General features: G+C 44.9%; 1 protein-coding gene across 1 annotated transcript; it reads right to left on the bottom strand.

Annotated features, from left to right (window-relative positions):
• Positions 1-1,363: 1,363 nt before the first annotated feature.
• On the bottom strand, positions 1,364-25,894 carry AGXT2 (alanine--glyoxylate aminotransferase 2). Its single transcript, XM_056848637.1, has 13 exons — positions 25,823-25,894; positions 23,693-23,877; positions 21,473-21,596; positions 20,765-20,859; positions 18,293-18,386; positions 16,099-16,192; positions 13,301-13,401; positions 11,671-11,763; positions 10,187-10,319; positions 9,035-9,123; positions 4,553-4,702; positions 2,404-2,502; positions 1,364-1,477 (listed from the first exon to the last, which is right to left on the bottom strand). Exons 1-13 carry the CDS (start codon positions 25,856-25,858, stop codon positions 1,364-1,366), a joined length of 1,407 nt encoding a protein of 468 aa, XP_056704615.1. The 5' UTR covers positions 25,859-25,894.
• Between the last annotated feature and the right edge of the window lie 951 nt (positions 25,895-26,845).

The raw sequence follows: 26,845 nt of genomic DNA, 5'->3' as shown, positions 1-26,845 counted from the left end.
TTTATTTAAACCATTTCCCCGCCACCTTGAAGCCATCGGGTTAAGGTTCTTTCTAGCTCCTTTCTGGACCACTGAGTCACTCGTCTCCCCGTCTGATCTGTTTATGATCCTAACACAGAGAAACTTTACATCATCTATAGCTTGGGAATCTGTACTCATTCGGCAAGAGAAAACCAGTAGTTAGCTCTACAGTTCCCTCTTGCTGGTACAAATCTTGTGCGGGGGACAGAATTGAGGAATGTGTAACAGGGTCACACCCAACTCCGTTCTGGTACCCGTGCCTTCAATAGGCATAAGCACAACTGAAATATGTCAACCATGTTTTTATGTATTGAGGCACTTCGTAAGGCTGGTATGATACTGAAAAATCTCTTATCTCCCACCTAGTGAGCATCTACTTGGGACAGGCAGACACCCAATGAGCCTCTTCTAATGTGAGTCTGGTCATGTGGAATGATTAGCCAGGAGTTTCAGGTTTACAGGCTTGTGATTTTTCTGACTAACCTGTCCACCGTGCTTGTTGTGAAGATCAAATAGGACCTTCTGTCTGAACTTATCCTAAGTTCGGTGGAGGAACTGGGGATACCCATATGCCTACGATAGACCTGTCACAGGTAAATGCTTTAGGGTGGATTCTATTAATTATTACATGTTTTTCCTTTTGAGCATGGAAACCATAGTTCTTTACCTGAGAGACTGATCCTCTGCCACATTATTTGGAAGTCGACTCATTGAGGAAATGGAGGGTAGCCTTCTAGTTCTACCCTTAGACGTTTAAAATAGCTCAAAGCGAGGCTGCAGGTAAATGCCAGCAAATGGCTACAATATAAGGCTAGAAGCCAGAATCAAAAGCCAGCCCTATTATTCATTTTAAAAGGTTGTCCTTAGGAGTCTTGCTTGAGACCAGTATTGGGAAGAACCGGTCTTAATGCTGGACATGTTCATCTCATGTTCCACCTATTTTTTCGGTAGAGTAAATGACGGAGAACATGCGATAACTGTCTTGCGCTCAGGCTCAAACACACAGGTTGATGGAACGGGTGCAGGTTGCTGAGAGAGCTCAAATTCCACTAATCAGCTGTTTGCGGGGGGGGGCGCTAAGGAGAAGTTTATCTCCCCCCCTCAACCAAATCAATCATTATCAGAATTTGACAGTTTAAAAGCCCTCTGCAATTTAGCTGCGTGGACAGTTCTTGCCAGTTGTGGAATCCGGCTTCTGTATGTATGTAGGCACATGCCACATGAATGCCTCCTTCCCTGTGCCCTTCTCCCCGGGTCATTGGATCATTTCTTACTACAGAACCTACGAAAAGCAGCTGCAACATTTCGGTGGCATCTGGTGCAGTTCGCGATCGAGGGGCTGCTACTTTGCCGTTGCCATTCTCTCCTTATGTCTGGCTAAAGCCGTGTGGAAAACCTCCACTGCAAAGTCAGCGTCTTCCTTGGTGATGCACATGGGTGGTTTAATTCTGAACGTCTGTGAACAGAGAGAGAAAAGTAATGTCAGAAGGTGGGCGGGGAAAAGCAGCTAGTGTCTCTTGGTGCTAAGGATGTGCATTCGGATATCCTCGACTATTATCTACGCAACTGGGGAAAACATTTTCTGGAGCCGTTCTGTGGATCTTATGAAATTCTGAGTGCCAAAGAAAACAACCCCAGTTGTTAAATAAGGAACTAGGGGGCATCCTGGAAGTTACAGGCTAGTTAGCCTAACATCAGTTCCCGTTAGCAGAAACTATTATTAAAGTGTTAAGCGCATCAAAGATCAAAGTCTGCTGAAAGGAAATCAGCACACGGTCTGCTAAGGGAAGTCCTGCCTCACCAACCTCTTGGAATTCTGTGAGCAGGCTAACAAACATGTGGATAAGGGCAAGCCAGTTTTCTTGCATTGCTCTCTGCCTTCCACACATCTGGTTGGATATGTGGCACCTAAATACCTTAAGGTGCAGGAATTGCTCCATTTTTCATTTCCTTCCTTAAAAAAAGTTTTTAAAATTGTTTTATAAAGAAGGGTACAGAAGGAAAAAGGGAAAGGGTAAAAACAGAAATATCCCACATACAAATATAGGTCAATCAGACTACATTGCCCTGCTTTTCTACGTTATGATCAAATAGTTGTTCGGATTATTGAATAGAGAAAGAATGTTTGAACTAACATGTAATCTAAAAATGATCACTTTGTGAGATTATTAAACATACCAAGTATCTCTACTTTATCATCAAAGTTATTTCTCCGTATTTATATCATTTATTGTCTAGACATAAAAACTAGTTTGAGCATAAGTTAGATATCATTACTACTGATCGGTCCTTTTGAGCGTTTACAGTGGCGGAACCGTGTTCCTTTGCTCAACACCCAAGTGATTCTGTAGTTGAATACATCTCCCGGAAGAGTAATAGTACCTGAAAATGAAGTCCTCCCTTCCCAAGTAGCACCCCCATGTCTTTGCAGTCTTCAAAGATCTCGTTCACCTCCTCAGTTGGAAGGGGCTGGCGACTGTCCTGTGAAATAAAGATCAAGCTTCGCTTTGCCTCTTTCCATCATAATGCCTTTGAAGTTAAATACGGAAAAGCAGCTAACAACAAAAGAGACACCAGCAAAGCTATAAGTCCTCAGAGCCCTGATCTTAGGCTGGCAAATTGTCTGCAAAAATCTGTGTCGTGGCTTCTTTGTACCCAGCCCTACACTTCGATGGAGCAGAGGTATCTGGGCTTTTGCATGGGAGTGATGGATAAAGGGCTCGTTTGATGTGCCTGAACCAGCGACCACACGAAGCCCCACACGGGCGCATCAGCAGCTCCCCACTTCGTTACAGAAGTGCCTGGCTAGGCAAAACCACTGCTAAGATAAGCTGTTCCAATCTTAAGGAAGTCGTTTAGGGGAGGGGCCGTGGCTCAGTGGTAGAGCATCTGCTTAGCATGCAGAAGGTCCCAGGTTCAACCCCCGGCATCTCCAGTTAAAGGGACTAGGCAGGAAGGTGATGTGAAAGACCCCTTGCCTGAGACCCTGGAGAGCCGCTGCCGGTCTGAGTAGACAACACTGACTTGGATGGACTACGGTCTGATTCAGTATAAGGCAGCTTCGTGTGTTCATGTGTTGCTTCAGGGGTGTAGGCTGCACTACCGGTGGTTGCCACATACAGGCGCTGCATTTGTTCCACTTCAAATGTGCATGTCTTGAACACATGAAGCTGCCTTATACTGAATCAAACCCTTGGTCCATCTGAATCAGTATTGTCTACTCAGACCGGCAGCGGTTCTCAGGCAGGGGTCTTTCACAACACCTACTTGCCTAGTCTCTTTAACTGGAGATGCCAGGGATTGAACCTCGGACCTTCTGCATGCCAAGCAGAGGCTCTGGCACTGAGCCATGCCCCCACCAAACGGGAAGCTTCCAGAATTACTTCTCATATACTATTTGCCCATTGACAAATAAACTCCACCTAGTCGTAGCACGAGTGTCTATGTCAGCACTAACCACCCCAGGAATATATATTCTCAGCACTGAAACTCTCCATGTGATTCAAGCTTAGGGTTGCCTGGCTGTGCATGGAAACCAGTGGAAGGTTTGGGGGCAGGGACATGGGGCAGCTGTGGTGGCACATGCACCATTAGGGCATTTCTGGTGCAAACCTGGAAGTGGCATAGGGTTCCTCTAGGATGGGGGCATCAAACATAAGGCCTGCAGGCCGGATCCACCCCCTTGAGAGCTCTTATCCTGCCTGTGAGCCACCCCACCACCACCATTCTCAATCTTGGCTAGTGAGGCATGGCCTAGCCCAACCAAGTGGCATTTGTGTCATATCCAGCCCTCATAACAATTGAGTTTGACACCCCTCTCTAGGAATCACAGGAAATTATGATAAAGCCATATGGGAAAATAGCTCAAGGAAACCATAGTTTCCAGGAAGGTAGCTCCAGAAAACGCTATAAACTCTATGGTAAAGCCATAGTTTTCAGCGTTTCCTGGAGCTACCTTCCATCACATCCAGGTTTTCACTGCAAGTAATGTAATGGTGCATGCAATGCTGCCAACCTGGGTGTAGGGGAGCCACTGCCCCAACCCCGCCCCAACTGGGGGACTGACAAGCCTATTGAGGCAACTTCTAGTGACCTCCACAGGAGGACCAGAACATGAAGAAGAAGAGTTGGTTTTTATATGCTGACTTTCTCTACCACTTAAGGGAGACTCGAACAGACTTACAATCACCTTCCCCTCCCCACAACAGACACCCTGTTAGGTAGGTGGGGCTGAGAGCGCTCTAACAGAGCTGTAACTTGCCCAAGGTCACCCAGCTGGCTTCATGTGTAGGAATGGGGAAACAAATCCAGTTCACCAGATTAGCCTCTGCCGCTCATGTGGAGGAGTGGGGAATCAAACCCGGTTCTCCAGATCAGAGTCCACCGCTCCAAACCACCGTTCTTAACAGCTACACCACGCTGGCTCTTAACCACTACAGCCACCCCTTAGATGCAGCACTGCAAATGCTAAGGCAGGCATATAGGAAGAAGGCGCAACACCCACTCTAGTCCTAAGCAATGGATTCCTGACCTTATCCTTCACCATCTCGATCCCTATCATAAGACCTTTGCCACGAACGTCTCCAACGATTTCAAACTCATCCCGGAGCTTGGCGAACTCCAGCAGCAGGTGCGTCCCAACAGCCTCACAGTTCTTCTGCAAGCCGTCTTCCACTATCGCCTGGCCGCACAGTAACGGGTAAGAAAGAAAACGCCAGACATGGTGAAAAGGGGTTGACCAGCCACACATAACAGATGCGTTTGCAAAGTATGTGGACTGGACCCTATTGAGCACTTAGGAGCTCAATTAGTAGTGCTTGCAGTACGTGGTACAGAATAGGAGAGTCGTGAGGCCCCTGCCCCAAAAAGTGAATTTTCAATTTATTCAATTTTACAGTCCTTAGACCAAACATCAAAAGTTTGCAGGTACCTTGCCTTACCCAAACTGGTAGTATAAAACAATACCTTGTGGTTAAAACATTATGCAAAATATTCCTCACTTTAAAAACTGGTCAGCAATATAAAATTAAACAATCCACTCTACAACTTTTCATTTCTATTTAGATTTCCTATAATTAAATGTGTGTGTAAAGTGCCTTTAAGTCACAGCCAACTTATGACGACCCCTTTTTGGGGTTTTCATGGCAAGAGACTAACAGAGGTGGTTTGCCAGTGCCTTCCTCTGCACAGCAACCCTGGTCTTCCTTGGTGGTCTCCCATCCAAATACTAACCAGGGCTGACCCTGCTTAGCTTCTGAGATCTGACGAGATCAGGCTAGCCTGGGCCATCCAGGTCAGGGCATAATTAAATACTATTCTTCAAAACCTGGCCACTAACTTTGTTACCTGAGAAAATTCATCCTTAATAAGGATGTTAACTCTTAACAAATTCAGGATAACCAGTGCTCTTTCTTAAAAGAGGGCCAAGAATCTTCTCCCTGTCCTCCCTATAATAACTGTACCTAAGAAGGACATGTTCCGTTGTTTCTGGTTCACCGCTGTTGCAAAAAGTGATTGATAGATAGATAGATAGATAGATAGATAGATAGATAGATAGATAGATAGATAGATAATTTATTTGCGGCACTTAGCCAGTCAAAACATGATAAAACGGAAAGCATGGACTAATAGATTCTTACAATCAAAGAATTACAGTCTGAGTCTTAAAACATTTTTAAAACATTTAAAAAAAGAATTACAGCTGGGAAACATCTGTCAATTGCGCTGTTCTGAGGTGACAAATTTTCCTTGCTGCTAAACAAAATTTCGCAACCTGAAGAGTGGTTGAAGGATTACCCCCTTGTAGGAGCATCTCAAACCTTTCACCTGCCCTGTCAGGTCTCAATCTCGATAAGAGGGGCTCAATAAACTTCGAACGGGGTAATGTATAGAAATTGCAGTTCAGAAGGGCATGCTCAACAGTTTCTAAGTCCCCTGATTTGCAGGGGCAGAATCTCTCTTCCCAGGGTGTCTTCTTATATTTCCCGTTACAAAAAGTGAATTCTACAATCCAAAATTAATGAAGTATTGAAGAATGGGTATAGCATAGCCAATGGGGACTGGAGATGTGGCACAGGTGGGCTAAGAATGGTTCTTTAATAAAACCAGGCCTGAAGCCAATTCCTAGGACGGAGTCCTAGGTTTCTTATGAAGTCTTCATGTCTGCCCCAGTCCAGTGAACCAGGGAGTGCCATGCTCAGAACAATTCCCAGGCACAAATTGGACTGTGGCACACAAGGAGAAGGGGATAAAGCCTTCCTCCCCTTCCCCTGTGAACATAAGAAAGGCCATGCTGGATCAGACAAGGCCCATCAAGTCCAGCAGTCTGTTCACACCGTGGCCAACCAGGTGCCTCTAGGAAGCCCACAGAGAAGACGACTGCAGCAGCTCCATCCTGCCTGTGTTCCACAGCATCTAAAATAACAGGCATCCTCCTCTGATCCTGGAGAGAATAAGTATGCATCATCATGACTAGTATCCATTTTGACTAGCTGCCATGAATAGCCCTCTCCTCCATGAAGATGTCCATTCCCCTGTTAAAGCCTTCCAAGTTGGCAGCCATTCACCAAATCCTGGGGCAGGGAGTTCCACAATGTAACTATGCATTGTGTGAAACAATCCCAGGGAGCTGCTATATGTCATGTTGGGAAAACGTACAACCAGTGTACTGCATTGGTCATGCAAGGACCTGGGAGACTTGGGTTCGAATCCCAGTTCTGCCACGGCAGCTCACTGGGTGACCTTGGGCCAGTCACTCTGCCTAACTGTTTTTGTTGTGAGGATACATTAGAAGGGGGAGGGGGATGTCCTAAGCAGCTTTGGATCCCCATTGGGGAGGAAAACAGGGTATAAATAACCGGATAAATAAATAGACCCGCAGACTAGTGTTGCCAGCTCTGGATTGGGAAATTCTTGGAGATCTGAGGGTGCAGCCCAGGGAGGACAGGATTTAGGGAGGGGAGGGACTGCAGTGGGGTATAATGCCATAGAGCCCACACTCCAAAAAAGCCAATTTTTTCCCAGGGGGAAATGCCCCTGTTGGCTGGAGAATAGTTTTAATTCCATGACATCTCTAGGCCCCACCTGGAGACTGGCAACCCTGCCTTAGGCTGAAAGCAAACACGGTGGCTAAAAGGACCTGCTTGACCCAGAGCAAATAATCCTCCCTTGTTTGCAGGCCAATGTCCTTTTTCATTTCAGGCAGGAAATCCTGTGCCCAGTTTGGAACTTTCAAGTCCCACTCATAGAATCATAGAGTTGGAAGGGGTCGTAGAGGCCATCTAGTCCAACCCCCTGCTCAATGCAGGATCAGCCTAAAGCCTCCCTGAGAAGTGTTTGTCCAGCCTCTGATTAAAGATGGTCAGTGAGGGGGGAGCTCACCACCTCCCTAGGTAGCTGATTCCACCATCGAACAACTCTTACTGTAAAACAATATTTGCCTAACATCCAGCCAATACCTTTCTGCCCGTTATTGAAACCCATTATTGAAACCCATCAGGAACAGCTCCCTGCCCTCCTCTAAGCGACAGCCAATCAAATATTTAAAAAGAGCAATCATGTCGTCCCACCCTCAGCCTCCTCTTCTCCAGACGAAAAAATTCCCAAGTCCCTCAGCCTTTCTTCTCACTCATTTCTCTAGGCTTACCACTGCAGAAATGACTGTAACTAAGAACTGTTGCCCCAGGAGGTCGGACCAGAACCAACGGGTTGAAATTAAATCAAAAGAGTTTCCATCTTGACATTAGGAAGACTTTTCTAACCGAGCGGTTCCTCAGTGGAACAGGCTTCCTCGGGAGGTGGTCAGCTCTCCTTCCCTGGAGGTTTTTAAGAAGAGGTTAGATGGCCATCTGTCAACAATGCTGATTCTGTGACCTTAGGCAGATGATGAGAGGGAGGGCATCTTGGCCATCTTCTGGTCACTGGGGGTGGGGGGGGGAGGTAGTTGTGAATGTCCTGCATTGTGCAGGGGGTTGGACTAGATGACCCTGGTGGTCCCTTCTAACTCTATTATTATTCTCTCTAGTATCAGAGGAGCATGCCTATTATATTAGGTGCTGTGGAACACAGGCAGGATGGTGCTGCTGCAGTCATCTTGTTTGTGGGCTTCCTAGAGGCACCTGGTTGGCCACTGTGTGAACAGACTGCTGGACTTGATGGACCTTGGTCTGATCCAGCAGGGCTTTTCTTATGTTCTTATGTTCTAACACACACACAAAATAGAAGGGAATTGGCCCAGGGAGGGCTTTAAGAGGGGAGTGGACATATTCATGGAGGAGAGGGGTATTCATGGCTGTTAGTTAGAATGGATACTAGTCATGCTGCATACCTATTCTCTCCAGGATCAGAGGAGCATGCCTATTATTTTCGGTGCGGTGGAACACAGGCAGGATGGTGCTGCTGCAGTCGTCTTGTTTGTGGGCTTCCTAGAGGCACCTGGTTGGCCACTGTGTGAACAGACTGCTGGACTTGATGGGCCTTGGTCTGATCCAGCAGGGCCTTTCTTATGTTCTTATGATTCTATGAACTTGATACCAGGGTTGCTATGCAGAGGAAGGCGATGGCAAAGTACTTCTGTTAGTCTCTCGCCTTGAAAAGCCTACTGGGTTGCCATAAGTCAGCTGCGACTCAATGGCACTTTACACACACACACACACACACACGAGCTTAATCCAGAGTTCCACGTCTTCCAGGAACTGTCCATGGGGTTACAACTTGCTGCCTAGATTTCCCTCTTCATTGGGTCAGAAGAGAGAGCTCAGCAGTGGCAAAGGAACATGCACACAGGATTGCCCCCCAGAGCTGAATTCCCCCCCCCCCGAACTGAATAAACGGGCAGAAAGACTGCATGTGCATCCCCCAGAGTCCCAATACTCATGGCAGATTGCTGGACTGCAACAAAAATGTTAGCAACAATAACAAGAGTCTTCTGGGAGAGAGGGACCCATGCAACAATATTTACGGGTGGCACCACAGGTGAACGAATATAAGAAATAGACCTCAGGAATTTTCTTACATCCAGAACTGCAGATCCAACAACACAGGCCATGGGGTTTCCTCCAAATGTGTTAAAGGACAAGCCCTGAGTCACGGAAGCTGCAATCTCTAAAAAAGAAAGAAAGAAAGAATTTTTGCATTATTTTTTAAAGTACTCCTTCAACGAATTAAAAGCTGGTGGTGCTCCACAATTAGATTCTGGATGAAGCCGAAAAAGAGATGATTATCACCCCAGCTCTGCATTAGAACCCTTCCGCCAGATCCAGGGATCTACTCGCTGCCCTACCAGATCAAATGATCCTCTCACTGCCTCACCACCAAAAGGATGAAATACTAAAAGACTGTGGGCCACCATCCTTGGTGTGTTACTCAGAGGAAACTTCCATAGCGTTCAGTGGGGCTTATTCCAAAGTGAATTTGCTTTCTATGCTACTGGGGTTTTTTTTGCGTGTGTGTAGTGGTTAAGAGCAGTGGTTTGGAGCGGTAGATTCTGATCTGGAGAACTGGGTTTGATTCCCCACTCCTCCACATGAGCTAATCTGGTGAACTGGATTTGTTTCCCCACTCCTAGACATGAAGCCAGCTGGACGTCCTTGGGCTAGTCACATATCTCTCAGCCCCACCTACCTCACAGAGTGTCTGTTGTGGGGAGGGGAAGGGAAGGTGATTTTAAGCCTCTTTGAGTCTCCCTTAAGTGGTAGAGAAAGTCGGCATATAAAAACCAACTCTTCTTCTTCTTGTTTGCATTACAGGGTCATACTCCAATACAGCCCATTCATGTCAATTGACAATTTATTTGGACAGCAAACGAACAAACAAAAGCAATTGTACAGCAAGGTTTGGGTTGGGTTGTGGCTTAAAGGTTACTTGTTTTAAATTGATCATGCTGCTTTGCTTGCTAAATGAATGGTAAAGATCAACTGGGGACCAGGGCTTGCTGCAAAAGTGTGAAATGCACACAGCGCTCCAAGGTAGCCAAGCCAACCATGTTTTCAGGATGTTAGCAGAGAACAAGATGGCCAAACTCATAACGAGACCAAGTATCTCTCAGGCTTTTAAGATTAATGAGGGTTCGATGTGGAGGAGATAGAATTCGAACCCTAAAACACAATTCATCTTATGATGCTAGATTTAAAGCAAAGTTTTCAGTAAGGACCCCCCACCCTCGTACCTGCAGTAGTGATGACTGCTGCCATGGGGAAGCCGTTACCAATTCCTTTGGCCAGGGTCACAATGTCAGGCTCCACACCGTGTCCTTCGAACCCCCAGAAATGGCTGCCTGTGCGACCAAGCCCCGTCTGAACCTTCCAAGGACAAATCCAAACACAGTTGCTTAACGTTTTTAAGAGAAGTTTACAGAAGACTGATTTCCCTTCTCGGCAGGAAGCTGCGTATACCCAGAGTAAATACTGTCGCCTATGAGGACCAGACGCATGTTTATTTTATCACATGCAATCGCTGCTAACTGATGCATCTTGTCAAAGGGACCATGTATACTAGCTTCACAGGATGATGTAACTTGTGGGATAAGTTCAGATTCCATTCCACCAAGCATCTGAGCTAAAACTGATTGAGGGAATGGCACCTCTTGCCTGTATTAGAGCGGTGGAGTCTCATCTGGAGAACGGGGTTTGATTCCCCCACTCCTCCACATGAGCGGTGGAGGCTAATCTGGTGAACTAGATTGGTTTCCCCACTCCTCCACATGAAGCCAGCCGGATGACCTCGGGCTAGTCACTCTCTCTCGGCCCCACCTACCTCACAGGGTGTGGGGAGGGGAAGGGAAGGCAATTGTAAGCCGGTTTGATTCTACCTTAAGCGGTAGAGAAAGTCAGCATATAAAAACCAACTCCTTCTTCTATTACGCCTGACATCTTATGCATTGTTTAAACTTGATGTTGGTTTTTAATAACATTTTATTGTTTTTTTAATCTGAAATTGATAGCCACCGGGGGGGGGGCTTCCAAGGCCAAAAGGTAGTATGTAAGAATGCTAAATCCATGTAATTCAGCAGAGGGCACCAAAAGAGCACTTTGAAGGAAAGACTTGCTACAGCTTCAAATTTCTGCTGTAGCAACCTGTGACAGCTGCATTAATTTTCAGCCTGTTTCCTCCCATTTACTTCTGCCAAGATGCAAGTATTGGCTCCCATTCTTTCCCAGGGCAGAAAAGTGAAATATCATTGTATGAAATACAGCATCGACACTGGACAATCTGCTAAGGTTCCAGGAAGATGCTTTTCTGTGTGACCTTTTCCTGCGCATGCTTGGAAATGGTTGTTGGAAAGAATGCAGAAAATCAAAGATTTGCGAGGCTTGAATCACCAGAGCAGTCAGGACACAACCATGAGGCGTGTCTCATGGAGGCCTTCTCCACAATTCACATTTTTATAAAAGTAGCAATTTCCTCAATTCTCTGGATGCTTCCCTACAAGTATTTTCAAAATACAAGCAGAGATGAAGTCAAAAAGCAGACAGGCATACCGATCCTGCAATTCCTCACAGATGAAAAGGATACATGGCACCCAATGACCTCCCCTGCCCATAAGGGGGGAGGGAGTCTGTGCCAAAAGAAAACAACAGTATACTGGAGCCAGGTGTGCATGATGCAATACACACTTTCCTCTGGATAGGGGAGCTATGCTCCAATACTTACTTCATCTGAAATGCATATTCCTCCCCTTTCATGAACTATCTCAAAAGCCTCCTTTAGGAATCCCATGGGATACTGAACTGTGCCATTGACACCCTATTAAAAGCAGACAAAGAAACTCCATTGGCAAAAGGACAGATTTTTAACTTTTTCTTATACCAGACGAGCCCTGCTGGATCAGACCAGTGGTCTAGTCCAGCATCTTGTTTCTCACAGTGGCCAACCAGTTGCCTTGGAGAGCCAGCAGAGATGCCAAGTGCTCCCCCAGTTGCTGTAGCCTAGCACTGGTATTTAGAGGCTTACTGCCTCTGAATGTGGAGGTTCTCTTTCACCACTATGGCAAGTAGCCACTGATGGATATATCCTCCATGAATCTGTCTAGCTTCCTCTTAAAACCATCTATGCTCATGGCCACCAATACATCACTGGCAGTGAATTCCACAATTCAATGACTGGTTGAGCAAAGAAGTATTTCCTTTTGTTCATCCTGGCTCTATTGCCCATCCATTTCATTGTGTGTGTGTGTAAAGTGCCGTCAAGTCACAGCCGACTTATGGCGACCCCTTTTTGGGGTTTTCAATGCAAGAGACTAACAGAAGTGGTTTGCCAGTGCCTTCCTCTGCACAGCAACCCTGGTATTCCTTGGTGGTCTCCCATCCAAATACTAACCAGGGCTGACCCTGCTTAGCTTCCGAGATCTGACAAGATCTAGCCTGGGCCAAACAGGTCAGGGCATCCATTTCATTGGGTGCCACAAAATGATTGCCACAGCTTAATGACAGAAACACAGATCTTGTGTAGTCGTGGCAGCTGCTGCCAAAGCAACTTGTTAAAATGTCTGCACAGCCAATCAAATCTCCAATAGTCAATCACAAACCTTGCTAGGCAAAAGCCCTACCAGGCCCCACCCACTTCCCAAGAACACTTGGTGGACACCAGAAAAGGTGTCGCAGGGTGCCATGGCACCCATGGGCACCATGTTGAGGACCCATCCTTCAGACACTCTTCCTGAACACAGTAGCTCCGGCATGGGTACTTGCCCCATGTCTTCTACAGTGAAAACAGATACAAATAATTCATTCTATTTCTCTGCCATCTCTCTGTTTTCCTTAAGCGATCCTTTAATTCTTTAGTCATCCTCCTTGGTATTTGGCTGGATAAAGCCAGATTCTCTGCTCCATCTTCTCCAGTTCTCCTCCTTACTATAGCCCTGTCCCTCAAGGTTTTTGTCTGTGATTTGTCCCTTGATCCCCATCACAGCTGTGTTAGGTAGTCAAGGGGGCCCAATCCTTTCTCTTTTTCACCAGGAGAAAGGTTGGTTGGATCCAACTGATTAAATTCATCTTCTCAGCAGCTTCTTTTGCTTTGCATTGTGGTTTAAACAGGGATAGGTTTGGGGTGGCCTTTGAAATCTACTGATTTACCTTCACCTGAACAACAACTTTGACACTATCAAGAAACATGCTCTCAGTTTTAAACAAAATGCAGCATTTACTGTTGCTGACAAGATTTCTCCTGTGAAGCCAACATTGTTTTGAAGGCAGGTGAGTTACACAAGCCAGGCAATGTTGTGAAAGAGCACGGATTAATTTTGTTCCCTGGGTGGGGGTGGGGGAGACAAAAAGTCACATACTTGAATTGGCTCTGCAAAAAATCCAGCAATTTTCTTTGGCACACAAGTGGCCAGCGTGTCTTTGAACTGCTCGATGTAACGGTCCTTTGCCTGGCAAGAGCCTGTGTTGGAGGAACAAAAAAGGTCATTTAAGCATGATAAAGATTGATAAATGCCTCTAAACAACTGTGTGTGTGTGTATTAAGTGCCGTCAAGTCGCTTCCGACTCATGGCGACCCTATGAATGAAAGTCCTCCAAAATGTCCTATCTTTGACAGCCTTGCTCAGATCTTGCAAATTGAGGGCTGTGGCTTCCTTTATTGAGTCAATCCATCTCTTGTTGGGTCTTCCTCTTTTCCTGCTGCCCTCAACTTTTCCTAGCATGACTATCTTTTCTAGTGACTCTTGCCTTCTCATAATGTGAATGAAAATGTCCTAATCCAGTCCACTTTAGTTCACTTACTCCCAGGACTGAAATGTTCAAACGGCCCATTTCTTGTTTTACAATTTCAAGCTTACCTTGATTCACGCTTCTCACATTCCATGTTCCTATTATATGCATAGAACAGCTTTGGACTTTCTTTTTGCATCTAAATAACTACTTTTTGGAAAAAATACCAGCTGTACATCTCACTAACATCTGAAGAAGCTATACTATGAGTTGGATCCAGCCAGCTTTTCCACTGGTGAAAAAGGAAAGGAGGGACTTCTTGATCACCAAAAAGGCTGCTCTAGGGATCATGGGGCATGCAGGGACAAACGCCGTGGGGGCCAGGGGCTGTAATAAGGAGGGGAATTCAACTACATTGAGCAAAAAAAGGTGGTTGGGTCTAACTCTGTATCTTTTCCTGCACACAACATAGGGTTGGTGACTGCTTAGACTTGGAAGACCCTCCAAACACTATCAGTAATATGTGTCATCTGTTTTCCACCTCCTCCTCCGATTTCTACTTGCATCTTTGAGACACAACAGGACAGAGAAAAGCAGCTACATAACTCTGGAACGAACAACAGTCTTTGTATTTATCATCACTTGTCCCCAGAAGATATCATACACACACACACACAACACTATCTCGCTACCAAAGTTCGCTGCTGTTTCATGTTCCCCTTACACGTTATTTGTTGACAGCAGCCATGTAATTATTCCAAGTACTAATAATTAAGAGTCATCTATCCATTGTCTGAGCTGTCACACATTTTCTCAGCAAAACTCTCAAAATGTTTTATGTAAGAAACTTGGTGCCAGTAAAATGAAACAAGCATATTCAGAAGCCATGAGCATTGCCCTACCTTTCCAGACAAATCTGCGTAAATGGGTAATATGGCCTCCAAATAGCACCACATGCTCATACGCAATGTATTTAGGATGCATGCGCACAATGCATCTGGGCACATGGCCCCACATTAGAGGTATCACCACCACCATCCTCCAATGAAAGCAGAACAGCAAACTTAGATGGCTACAACTTTTGTGCTGTGACAGCCAGATAGATTTCCCCTGAAGATGGAGGATCCATTTAAGTAGTCTGATTTAATAATGTGTAATAACCTCTTTTCCTTTCTGTAAATGTATTGAAATGTATTAGGACAGCAAGGGATTAGCTTGTTGCTGGGCAGGATATCTCTATGTGTGTGCTAAAGGTAGTGGGGGAAAAGTCATGGAAAGTCATGGTGAACGATAAACAAGAACTGCAACTGGAAAGAACCACTGGAGCTCTTAAGGCTCCAGACAATGTAAAAGCACTGAATGTTGATGTGCTTCGGAAGAGTGTGGATTTTGGATAAATGTCTGACCCCCAGTAGAATCGGGGCTCAGTGTTTAACTTGCTAGAGTAACTGAGCCGCAGCTGCGAATAAAAACTGTTTTTCTTGATAACGGTTTTGGGTCTCTTTCTCCCCCCCACGAACCCTGGTTTCCGCTACATTCCCCTAATCCAGTTGAGGAGATTCACATACATTAAGTAGGTTTCCACATGGGTGTCACTTGTTGGATGAAGAACCACAGATGTAAAACAAAGTGTGCATTTTTTTTTAAGACGGGGGGAAGGATTCCAAAACGCAGCCTTACCGACAGTCTGAAAAACCAGTCTGCTCTGCTACCTCTGCTCTCTGCCACCACACTATCAACCGCTTTCTCCTGCATGTACGAAACAAGCCTCATTCCCTGAGTGGGGCACATACTTACAAAGAGAGCAATCCTAAACAGATTAACTTAGAAGTAAGTCCCATTTTATTCAGTTGGGGCTTTCTCCTTGGAAAGAGTTTTAAGGACTGCAACCAAAAAGAAAGACTGCTAATACTTGTTATAAGAGTTATAACAATAAATCCTTTGTATTTAACATAGCACTTCTCCACCATCCAAGGACCTAAAGTACTTCACATACATTAAACCACCAGTCCTCGAAAAATCCCTGCAATGTGGTTAGGAATGCTATGCTTGTACTTTGGGCCGGGATGGTGAAAAGCTAAGACTGAGAGAGAGAGAAAGCAGCTCTCCTAGGGCTACCCTCTAAATTCCTAGCTGAGAATTGGACTTTGCATGTGCAAAGGTCCCAAGTTCATTCCCTGACATCTCCAGTTTAAAAATCGCAGGCAGCAGAGCTAAGGAAGATCTTGGACTGGGGCCCCGCAGAGCAACTACCAGGGAAAGCATCCTGGGACAGACCAAACCGTCTGGCTCATTACAAGGCCACTTTATATATTCTGACTTAAAGCTCTTTAGTATTAACCATCCCTGAGAATGTATTAACCATCCCCTGAGACTATCTTCTTTTTCTGCTTTTGGAAACTCAACACCTTGCCCACACCGAACCAACCTGGGGAACAGCTGCATTTCCGAATTGTTTGTACTGGAGAATCTCGGCATCGGCTTCCACCCCAGGGGCCTCTAAAAACGTCTGGTAACATTGTCTGAAAAGCACAAAAAAGAGATCGGGAGGTTTGCTTTGGAAGTTGCAGCAATGTAGTTAAACACAGAATCATAGTCCAATCCCCTGCTCAATGAAGGATCAGGCTAGAACATCCCTGACAAGTGTTTGCCCAGCTGCTGCTTGTAGCAACCTTGAGTTAGCAACCTTGGCTGAGGAAGCTTTTTACAGCTAAACGGTAGACATGTTCTGGACCGCCATTCCTTTTTTGCTATCTTGCACCTATATACTTCACCAGCTGCAATTTAACTTGTTATAGGTCTATTATAAAGACTACCACCTTCATTTACATCTTGTCTACATGATATAATTTACCTGTTACTACCCAACTGGTCAACGAACTGATAAGTCTCATCTTTAAGTCTGTCATGATATCTACATTGCAGCTCTTCAACTGTTTAATTGGGACTATTATCTGTTATTTCACTTGATTTATGTGTTATTCGATGTCTAAGAGTATTTTTGTTATATTGGAGAGTTCGTTAAGTGATGTATTGGTGTAGTTTCTTATCTGGTAGATAGGACACCATTATTAATGAGTACACATTAAAGCAATGGTTGTCAGTCTGGGGGTCTGTTTAATTTATGATGTTCAATTCATGCTAATTATTTTGGGCCATCTATGCTGTAGTAAAGGGAAGACGACTGGGGAAGGCACTGGCAAACCACCTCATAAACAAAGTCTGCCTAGTAAATGTCGGGATGTAACGTCACCCCATGGGTCGGGAATGACCCAGTGCTTGCACAGGGGACCTTTACCTTTACCTTTATGCTGTAGTTTTAATATTTAATATTAATAGCTGAGCAGCCACTGGTAAAATCTTTAGCACCCCAATTAGTGCAGTCACTTTAAGAGGCTACAAAACGGCTTTGCCAACCTACAGACCCAACAGGTTGGCCATCCTGGTTCCAAGCACAGACCGATAGCCCAAATGCTCCTCGCTTGTCCTTGCCCACACACCAAAGCCGTGCCAAGAAATGCTAGGTTTTTATAAACTAGGTTTTTATAAACTGCCTTTTATGTCTCCATCATTTCGGGCCTGAGTCCTGCACAGATGTGGATTATCACATTATAGGGCAGCGTGTGTCAAATGCAAATGGCCAATCAGGAGAACCTGACAGCATTCCCGAAAAGAAAAGGCATATTGAGCGAGCCCATCAGCTAGGACAGCCAGCAGCAAGAAAAATGTAAGATGAAGCCCAGGGTCGTGGGAAAGGGCAGAACCAAGGGAGGAAACAGTAGGCAACAGCAGTTACAGACACACAAAAAAAGGACAGAAATAAAGAAGAATGCTTTAAAGAGACGCCGCTATTTCAGCAAAAGTGCCGGAGGATGCCACTTGAACGAAATACATTTTCTCTAAAAATTTCAGACTTGGATCTGAACTTTTGATCCAAATTTTTGCACAGGTTTTATTTTTTAATATGAAACGCTGCGGCTCAGCTGCCAAAGAGACAGTTCAAAGCCAAACTGCGCAAACTGCTGAAAGTTACCAAATATATCTGCATTTTGGTACTTGGAAGTTATTGGGGGGGGGGAATCCAATCCAACTTTTAATTTTGCATCCCGAAGAGCTCAAAGTTAACGCATCGCTTACAAGGTCCCATTTTATGAACCTGTATTAAGGAGGAGGAGGAGGAGGAGAGTTGGTTTTTATATGCCAACTTTCTCTACCACTTAAGGCAAAATCAAACCACTTAAGGCAAAATCAAACCTTCCCTTCCCCTCCCCACAACAGACACCCTGTGAGGTAGGTGGGGCTGACAGAGCTCTAGCAGAGCTGTGACTAGCCCAAGGTCACCCAGCTGGCTTCATGTGGAAGAGTGGGGAATCAAATCCAGTTCACCAGATTAGCCTCCACCGCTCATGTGGAGGAGTGGGGAATCAAACCCGGTTCCCCAGACCAGTCCTCCGCTCCAAACCGTTGCTCTTAACCACTACACCACACTGGGGTATGCATCTATTTTGCATCACTGGGGCCAAAATATGATTCAGTATAGAACATTATATTTTAGATAGATCACCTAAAAATTTTCATTGTGCAACAGGTATTCCCCCGAAAGCAAGCAACAAAACCCTTACTGTTTGGCAGCCAATGCCGTTAGGAAGGCCATGCTTGTAATTTCCAATGGATGTCAAACCCATAGTGTAAGGACTGTTCCCATGGTATCCTCCTCTGAGGGAAGGAAGCAGTAAACAGCTTTCAAGTCATTCCAAGTGATCTTAGTAAAAAAAATTAATTACAAATTTGAAGGTTGGTAGCAAATGCAAAAATACCTCCGAGAAAGTGACATCATAGAATCTCAGAGTTGGAAGGGACCACCAGGGTCGTCTAGTCTAACCCCCTGCACAATGCAGGAAATTCACAACTGCCTCCCCCACACACCCCCAGTGACCCATACTCCATGCCCAGAAGATGGCCAAGATGGCCTCCCTCTCATCATGATATCTTAACTGGAATCAACTAATGCTCAGACTACTCATTGCAAGCTTCTGAATCCCACAGAAGTCCTCTTCATATTCAAAGCAAAAACAACAACAAATATATTTTAAAAATCAAGACATAACGAAAGGATAATAAACTAGAATTGGTGGAGTATTTAATTGTATTCATCTTTACCAGACTAATACCACCCTGTTTGTGCAAATAGCCTCTAGCCTGATTTTGTTTGGCTTTCAATGCCAATGTATGGAGAAGGGTTCTGTGTAACCCAAAAGTTCGTATCCCGCAACTTGGACAGAAGTTAATCAAATGTATGCCTGAAAAAGAATTATGTACAACCTAAAAGTTTGCTTCCATGATTTTAAATATTCGTTGGATTTTCATGTTTTATAGAAACGCATTCAGATCAGGTCTTGTGTTGTCCTTTGGCAGCCCCTAATTTAGCATTTTCTAACAGCAAAATGAGTCAGCACAGGTTAAGGCTACCAAATTTCAATCTGTAAAAAAATGGCACTCGCTCTGGAACGTCTGCCCTCGACAGGGAGAGGAGCCAAGAAATCAAAGGAACCATGGTTTCATGAAGCAGTGAAGCATTTCTTTTGAAATCTCAAATTCAAATTCCTTTATTGGCATAATACAGATTGTAGGTGAAATCTCACTAACAGTAATTTTGAAAGTTGCACTAGGGGAAGGCATGAGAGATAACTCTCTGTTGGATATTAAGGCTCATGGAATCGTGATTGTGGTTAGAAAGGGTCAGGTCAGAGCACCCAATAAATCAGAGTCAAAGATTTTCTCTCAATCAAACAAAAATCCTTTACTTTCCTAAACAGGGAAGGTTACATGGGATGAAAACAAATAATCTTTCTATCTAGTTCCCTATAAAACTTGCTAGAGATTCTAGCAGGTACTATGGCTTAAATCTAAGCATCTTGCATCTGTGAGATTCAAACTGTTACAGACACCTGCCCTAAACTTTTACTGCCTTAACAAAGGAACAGGGCAATAAAGACAATTCTGACTCTGTGACTTTTGCGATTTGCTAGCCAATAGAATACTGACATCTGTTATTTCATCATCATCTTGAGGCTATCTAAACTGTTGATATAAACAAATTAACCCTTTAACTGCCTTGACAGAAATGGAACTCGCATTGAATCCCCAACACTCTCTTTGGAGGCTAGTTTAAAATGTATACTGACAATAACATGTAAAAAATAATGTTAAATTCTGCATTTAGGTAGGAAAATAAAATGCATAATTATAGGATGGAGGAGACTTGTCTTAGCAGTAGTGTGTGCGAAAAGGGTCTTGGGGTCTTAGCAGACCAAACACTGAACATGAGTCAGCAGTGTGATGCAGCAGCTAAAAAGGCAAATGCGATCTTTGGCTGTATCAACAGAAGGATGTAGATAAACTGGAACGTGTCCAGAGGAGGGCAACAAAGATGGTGAGGGGTCTGGAGACCTATGAGGAAAAGTTGAAGGAGCTGGATATGTTTTATAGTCTCAGTACATCTCAGTGTAAGATTTTGTCCGGGATCACAACTCTATACAGAACATGTAAACCACTAACCGTGCAATTTTATGCAGGATGACTCCAATGTAATCCCACTGAAATTGACAGAATTAAACTGGAGTAACTGCCTAAGATTTCAGTGTAAGTACAGCGAATTCAGTGCACCCATGAACATATAAAGCTGCCTTATACTGAATCAGACCAGTGGTCCATCAATGTTAGTATTGTCTCATGCAGGGGTGTCAAACATAAGGCCCGCGGGTTGGATCTGGCCCCCTGCAAGCTCTTATCCGGCCTGTGAGCCAGCCGAGGCAGCCCTCTCCCCCGACTCTCGATCTGGGCTGGCAAGGCATGGCATGGCCTGACCAAATGACATTTATGTCATATACAGCCTTTGTAACCATTGCGTTCGACACCCCTGGTCTAATCAGACTGGCAGTGGCTCTCCAGGATCTCAAGCAGAGGTCTTTTACATCACCCACTCCTTGATCTTTTTAACTGTGGAAGCCAGGGATTGAACCTGGAACTGTCTGCATGCCAAGGAGATGCTCTACCACTGAGCCACGGCCCCTCCCACCCCAACATACACCTACCTGAAAGAAATGATGTCAAAGCTGCCTGTATAAAGCCTTGCCATAATCATTGCCAGGTCATTGGCTTCGGAACCACTATTGGTTAGGTAAATCACCTAGAAAAAAAGATGTGAACCAGAACGTCATGTCACATATTTGATTCACAATTAGGTATTCAACAGAGTGCTGGTACAAGCTTCTAGTTCACCTACATCAGTGTTTCCCAAACCTTTTGGACCAACACCCCCTTGGTTCCACAAACTCAACCCCAGCGCCCCCTACCCTATCCAATAAAAAGCATTATTCAAAACAGGGGTTTGCATGATGCACTAAAGGAGATAACAATAAAATTTAAAATGGCAACAATTAATTGCACATCTATTCAAAATCAAATTAAAACTTTTTAATTTATTCAGCAGAACTGATGAACTTGATCCAGTGGTACCAGCTCTTCAAAGTCTGGAAAACAGTTCTGATAGTTTCCAATAAATTTGCCAGCATGGTGCCATAGCTTGATCTATTGTAAATTAGTGAACAACAGTTGAAGGGACCCACCTCTAGGGCCGCTCTGCTGCTTCCTTGCTTCTTAGTGCCCCCCTAGGTAATCCCACTGGCTAATCCCACTGCCCCCCAGGGGGTGGTACTGCCCACTTTGGGAACCACTGAGCTACACCTAATGAGATTTTCAGTGTATTAGGATAAAGTTTCTCGGCATTCAACTCTGCATACCTTTAAGGGATCTGGAAGCAGCGAAGTCAGTTTCTTGGTGTATTCCTGAACTGCTGGGTGCATGTAGACGCTAGACGTGTGCCACAAGCGACCCAGCTGTTTCTGGGCAGCTGCTGTTACTTTTCTGTGAGCATATGAAAAGATAATAGTTTGAGTCAGGGGTCCCCAGCATGGTGCCTGCTAAAACCTTTCCTGGCACCCGCCAAGTGTTTTTAGAAAGGGGGCATGGCCCGGTAGGACTTCTGCCCAGCAAGCCTTTTGATCAATTATTGGAGATTTGATTGGCTGCGCAGATTTTTTAAAAACGTTCCTTTGGCAACAGCTGTCATTGTGTGACTGTAAGGGTTCTTTCACACATGCCGAATAACGCACTTTTAATCCACTTTCACGATCATTTGCAAGTGGATTTTGCCATTTCACACAGGCCGTTTATGCAGGGTCAATTTTGCTCGCTCAAAGCTCTTTTTAAAAATGCGACCTTTAAAATGTCTATTCCCAGTTCCAATGCAAAAGGAGAAATTCCACCCCCCACACACACACTCGCCTGCTCCTTCATTCCTTCCATTAGCAACCACTGTTTGCATAGCTAATGCACAGCTGTGATTTTGCATGCTTCCTTGAGGGGATTCTTCGAGGCGGGGCTGGAGCAAACACGAAAGGTCACGTTAAAGGGGCTCTTAAGAAATGCGAAGCAGGTATGCGCCGGCTTGGCAGTCACTTCCTGAATGACGGTTCAGTGTGAAAAACTCAAAAAAAATATGTGGGGCGCTTCAGTCTGGAACGCGCTGCTAATTACCACAGTAAAATCCAGCTTCAAAGTGCTTTGAAAGTGGATTGAAAGAGCATTATTCAGAATGTGTGAAAGTGCCTTGAAGGTAAGCTGTGACCGCCATGTTGCGGCTGGCTCCGCCTCGGGTGGCAACTATTTTGTGGCAGCCGTTTCGTGGCTGTGTCCACCATGTGGTATCAAAATTCCAATGGTGTCTGCTGGCTCAAAAAGGTTGGGGACCCCTGGTTTAAGTCATAATTTATGGCAACCCAATTTTTCCTGTGAAATCAATGTCTGTATCAATTCAGACGCTGGCAATGAAGCCCGTGGCATAGGGAAGGGAGCCAAAGAAATAAAGGCTTCTTACATCCATTGTAATTTCTCACACTTGTTAAACAAGCAAGCCAAAATACTTGAGCCGAAATATTCCAGCGTTGCTTGTCTAGCGGTGAAAAAAGGGTTCTTCACAGTTTGGAGATTCTTACTAAACAAATATCATATACGTAAGTGGCAAATGCCTTTGGTTTTTGTATTTTAATGGGAAGACTCCAAACAGCTCAGCAGACTTGTACAAATAAGATACCATTTGAAAGTCCATGGGGTGCAGGCAATATGTCCATAGTTTAATTTTTTTTTTAAAGTTATGCATTGTCCTTAGATTACAAATGTTAGTATCTCCCCGTGTCTCTCTTGGCTGATTGGAACAAGGTCACCAGTGATGTCACAGCAGCTCAGCGAATGGCAGGCAGAACAGCTGCATCCTCTGTGTTGTCCTGGGCTCACTGTGCAACCACAGCAGATTCCCCACTCCCTGCCACATGGCACTTACTGAGCATGGGCTGTGATCATGCTGAAGCCTACATCAGGGATCCCCACATGGTAGCCATGGGGCACCTTGGTGCCTCCCAACATCTTTCTTGGCACCCGCCAAGAGTTTTCAGAAAGTGGGTTGCACCAGGCGGGGGGCTCTTGGCCAGGTAGGGTTGCCAGGTCCCTCTTTGCCACAGTCAGGAGGTTTTGGGGGCAGAGCCTGAGGAAGGCAGGGTTGGGGCATAGAGTCATAGAGTCCAATTGCCAAAACGGCCATTTTCTCCAGGTGAACTAATCCCTATTGGCTGGAGATCAGTTGTAATAGCAGGAGATCTCCAGCTAGTACCTAGAGGTTGGCATCCCTATGCCCATCACAGCTCCTGATTGGCTGTGCAGATTTTTAAAAAGGTTGTTTGGCGGCAGCTGCCACCACATGGTTGGTTTTATTCTTTCACTCTTCTTACCCAGTGTATTTTTTTTTAATTACCCCTCTTCTCCCTGTTTGTGAGCCTGTGCCTTCTGCGATAGCCATTTTGTGGCTGCGCCTGCTACCCTGCGTCAGAACTCCAGAAGTGCCCACAGGCTCAAAAAGGTTGTGGACAACTGGCCTACACAGCCTGTGGGCCTAATCACATACTTACGGGTGGCAATGACCGACACCAGCAGTGGCGATCCCGGCAAAGAGATCGAGATACCTACGACCTTCGTGGTCGAACAGCCACTGCATACGCCCCTGGTGTAGCAGCAACGGTTTCTTGTAATAGGGGGTGAGGGACGGGGAAACATTCTGTTTGCGGATCTTCAGCATGTCCTCGTAGGGATAAGACTTTGGGCAGAAGAGCAGATAGGTGTCGTCAGTCAGTCTTTATTACATCCCACAAGCCATACAGAAGCAGAAAGACACTGTTATTGAGTCAATTACCTACATAAAATCTCAGCATCCTTCATCCTAATATATTTAACAGTTTATGGGTTCAAGAGCAAGTGTGGTGCAGTGGATAAGAGTATCGAGTACCAGCTGGGAGAACCAGGTTCGGATCCCCACTCATGCCATGGAAGCTCCCTGGGTGGCCTTGGGCCAGTCACACTCTCTCAGCCTAACCTACCTCACAGGTTTATTGAGAGGATAAAATGGAGGACAAGAGGATGACGTATGCTCCTTTGGGTCCCCATTGGGAAGAAAGGCTGGGCATAAATGAATTAATACATAAAATAGATAGAATCTGAATAGATTATTCACTTTCTCAGTCCATATTTTCATTGCAGAGAAAAAGAAACTTTGGTACAGATAAAGGAGTTCTTTGACCAACTCCACCAATAAGACTTTGAGAGTCTTCTGCTCAAAAGGACAGTGTTTTAATCAACCAACACAGGTTCCAATAAATCCAAGCATGCCTGTACTTAAAATCTGCAATGAAAAAACACGTGAACCAATTATTCAATCAGTGTTAGCTGAGCTAGGATGAAATCTACAATTAGATGGAATGTTTTGCAATTTCCTATCCTCAAGGCAGATGGCAGCACATTAAATCTGTCTGTGTGTGTGTGTGTGTGTAAGTGTGTGTGTGTTAAGTGCCGTCATGTCGCTTCCGACTCATGGCGACCCTATGAATCAATGTCCTCCAAAACGTCCTATCTGTAACAGCCTTGCTCAGGTCTTGCAAATTGAGGGCTCTGGCTTCCTTTATCAATCCATCTCTTGTTGGATCTTCCACTTTTCCTGCTGCCTTCAACTTTTCCTAGCACGACTGTCTTTTCCAGTGACTCTTGTTTTCTCATAATGTGACCAAAATACGGGTCAATTCAGGCTTGATTTGATCCATAACCCATTGATTTGTTTTTGGGTTTTTTGGCCGTCCATGGTATCCGTAACATTAAATCTAGCCCGTGTAAATGCATGGCAAAATCTTGGAACAGTTAATATTGATAGACAATGTGCCTATTGACAGTGGGATCATTGGAGGGAAGTTGAATCGTAGGGGAGATCGTGTAGGTTTTCTCATTCTAAAGCTGAGATCCTCATCATATCAACAACTTTATCCACATTATATTGTCGAAGGCTTTCACAGTCAGAGTTCATTGGTTCTTATCCGGGCTGTGTGACCGTGGTCTTGGTATTTTGTTTCCTGACGTTTTGCCAGCAGCTGTGGCAGGCCTCTTCAGAGGAGTAACACTGAAGGACACTGAAGGACAGTGTCTCTTCAGTGTTACTCCTCTGAAGAGGCCTGCCACAGCTGCTGGCGAAACGTCAGGAAACAAAATACCAAGACCACGGTCACACAGCCCGGATAACCTACAAGAACCAATTTATCCACATTATTTCAGGGACCACATGAACTACAAGAGCCTTGAAATTTGGGGCTTGCTTGCTGGCCAGAGGCAAGCGGCTTGTAAAAGACATGTTGCTTTTGTCCATCGTGTACAGTCACTACAGGAATATGTTGTATTGAGTGTACAGCCTTACTGAGGACTAGTGGCACAACGCCAGTACAATCTGACAGAGGGCACTTTCGCACATCCTGAATAATGCACTTTCAATGCACATTAATGATCGTTTGCAAGTGGATTTTGCCATTTCACACAGTAAAATCCAGCTACAACGTGCATTGAAAGTGGTTCGAAAGTGCATTATTCAGGATGTGTGAAAGCACCCAAAATTACGCCTTTCCGAAACCCATTAAAGCCAATGGACTTAGGAAGGTGTGACTCTGTTTACAACACCGAAAAGAGCTGGTCCGTGAAGAGCAGGAATAAATACATCACACATTTACCTCATATTTGTCAGGCACAAAGTCACAAGGCGGCATTGCCACATGCAGGCAGCAGGCAGAGTTTTTCAGTTCTTGCTGCCTACGTAATACTAAGGAAAATGCAACAGATTAGATTTTTTAACATTAATTAGTGCAATCGATGAAATAGAATTTCATTGGGAAACAAGCTTGATAAGGCCAACCAAAGGTGCCCGAGGCGTTTTTAGAAAGTGGGCTTCCACACAGCAGGGCTTCTGATTAGCCACTGGAGATCTGATGGGCTGTGCACATTTTTTTAAAGTTGCTTTGACAGCAGCTGCCGCCACAGCACAAAGGTCTTTACTATGTGACTGAAGGCAAGCTGCGTATGCAAGAAAATAAAGATATATTCGTTTTAAACGGCACCCTGTTAAACAGAGCTTCTGCTCGAAATGCTGAAGAGTTACTTCTAGAGTTACACATGAACTTACTCCCTGACCTTTTGTGGTTGGCTCCGCTTCCTACGGTTGCACCCATGACCCTGGGTCAGAATTCCAAAGCTGCCTGCAGGTTCAAAAACGGTGGGGCCCTTGTGACAGGCTACTTTTGCTTTTCTTAGAATCATAAATATTTGATTGGCTGTCGCTTTGAGTGCAAAGCTGGCGCATACCTGCTTCACATTACGAAAGAGCCCATTTAACATGATCTTTGGTGTTTGCCTCGAAGAAACCCCCTCAAGGAACAATGCAAAACAACAGAGGCACGTTAGCTATGCATATTCTAATGGCTATGCAAACAGGAACAAAGGAGCAGGCGAGTGGGGGGGGGTGGAACTTCTCCTTTTGCTTGGGGACCGTGAAAAGGCATTTTTAAAGTCGCATTTTAAAAAAGAGCTTTGAGCGAGCATCAAAATTGATCATGCAAAAATGGCCTATAACTCCCCACTAGTGACAGGCTATAGCTTAGTATAACTAATGATGTGTCTCCAGCATTTTTCCCCAATTAGTTCTGACTTTTACATACCGGTAATTACATTTCAATTTTACATGATTACATTTCATTGTC

The sequence above is a fragment of the Euleptes europaea genome, chromosome 4, assembly GCF_029931775.1.
Source record: "Euleptes europaea isolate rEulEur1 chromosome 4, rEulEur1.hap1, whole genome shotgun sequence".
Classification (NCBI taxonomy): Eukaryota; Metazoa; Chordata; class Lepidosauria; order Squamata; family Sphaerodactylidae; genus Euleptes; species Euleptes europaea.
This window is presented reverse-complemented; position numbering and strand designations above follow the sequence as displayed.

Excerpts from the sequence above, each read along its gene's own strand:
- AGXT2 (XM_056848637.1), bottom strand. The coding sequence starts at position 25,858 with ATGCCGCCTTGTGACTTTGTGCCTGACAAATATGAG. Across the intron at positions 20,860-21,472 it reads TGCTTCCAGATCCCTTAAAG|GTGATTTACCTAACCAATAG; the intron begins GTATGCAGAGTT and ends CTTTTTTTCTAG. Across the intron at positions 4,703-9,034 it reads TTGGATCTGCAGTTCTGGAT|GCGATAGTGGAAGACGGCTT; the intron begins GTAAGAAAATTC and ends CTGTGCGGCCAG.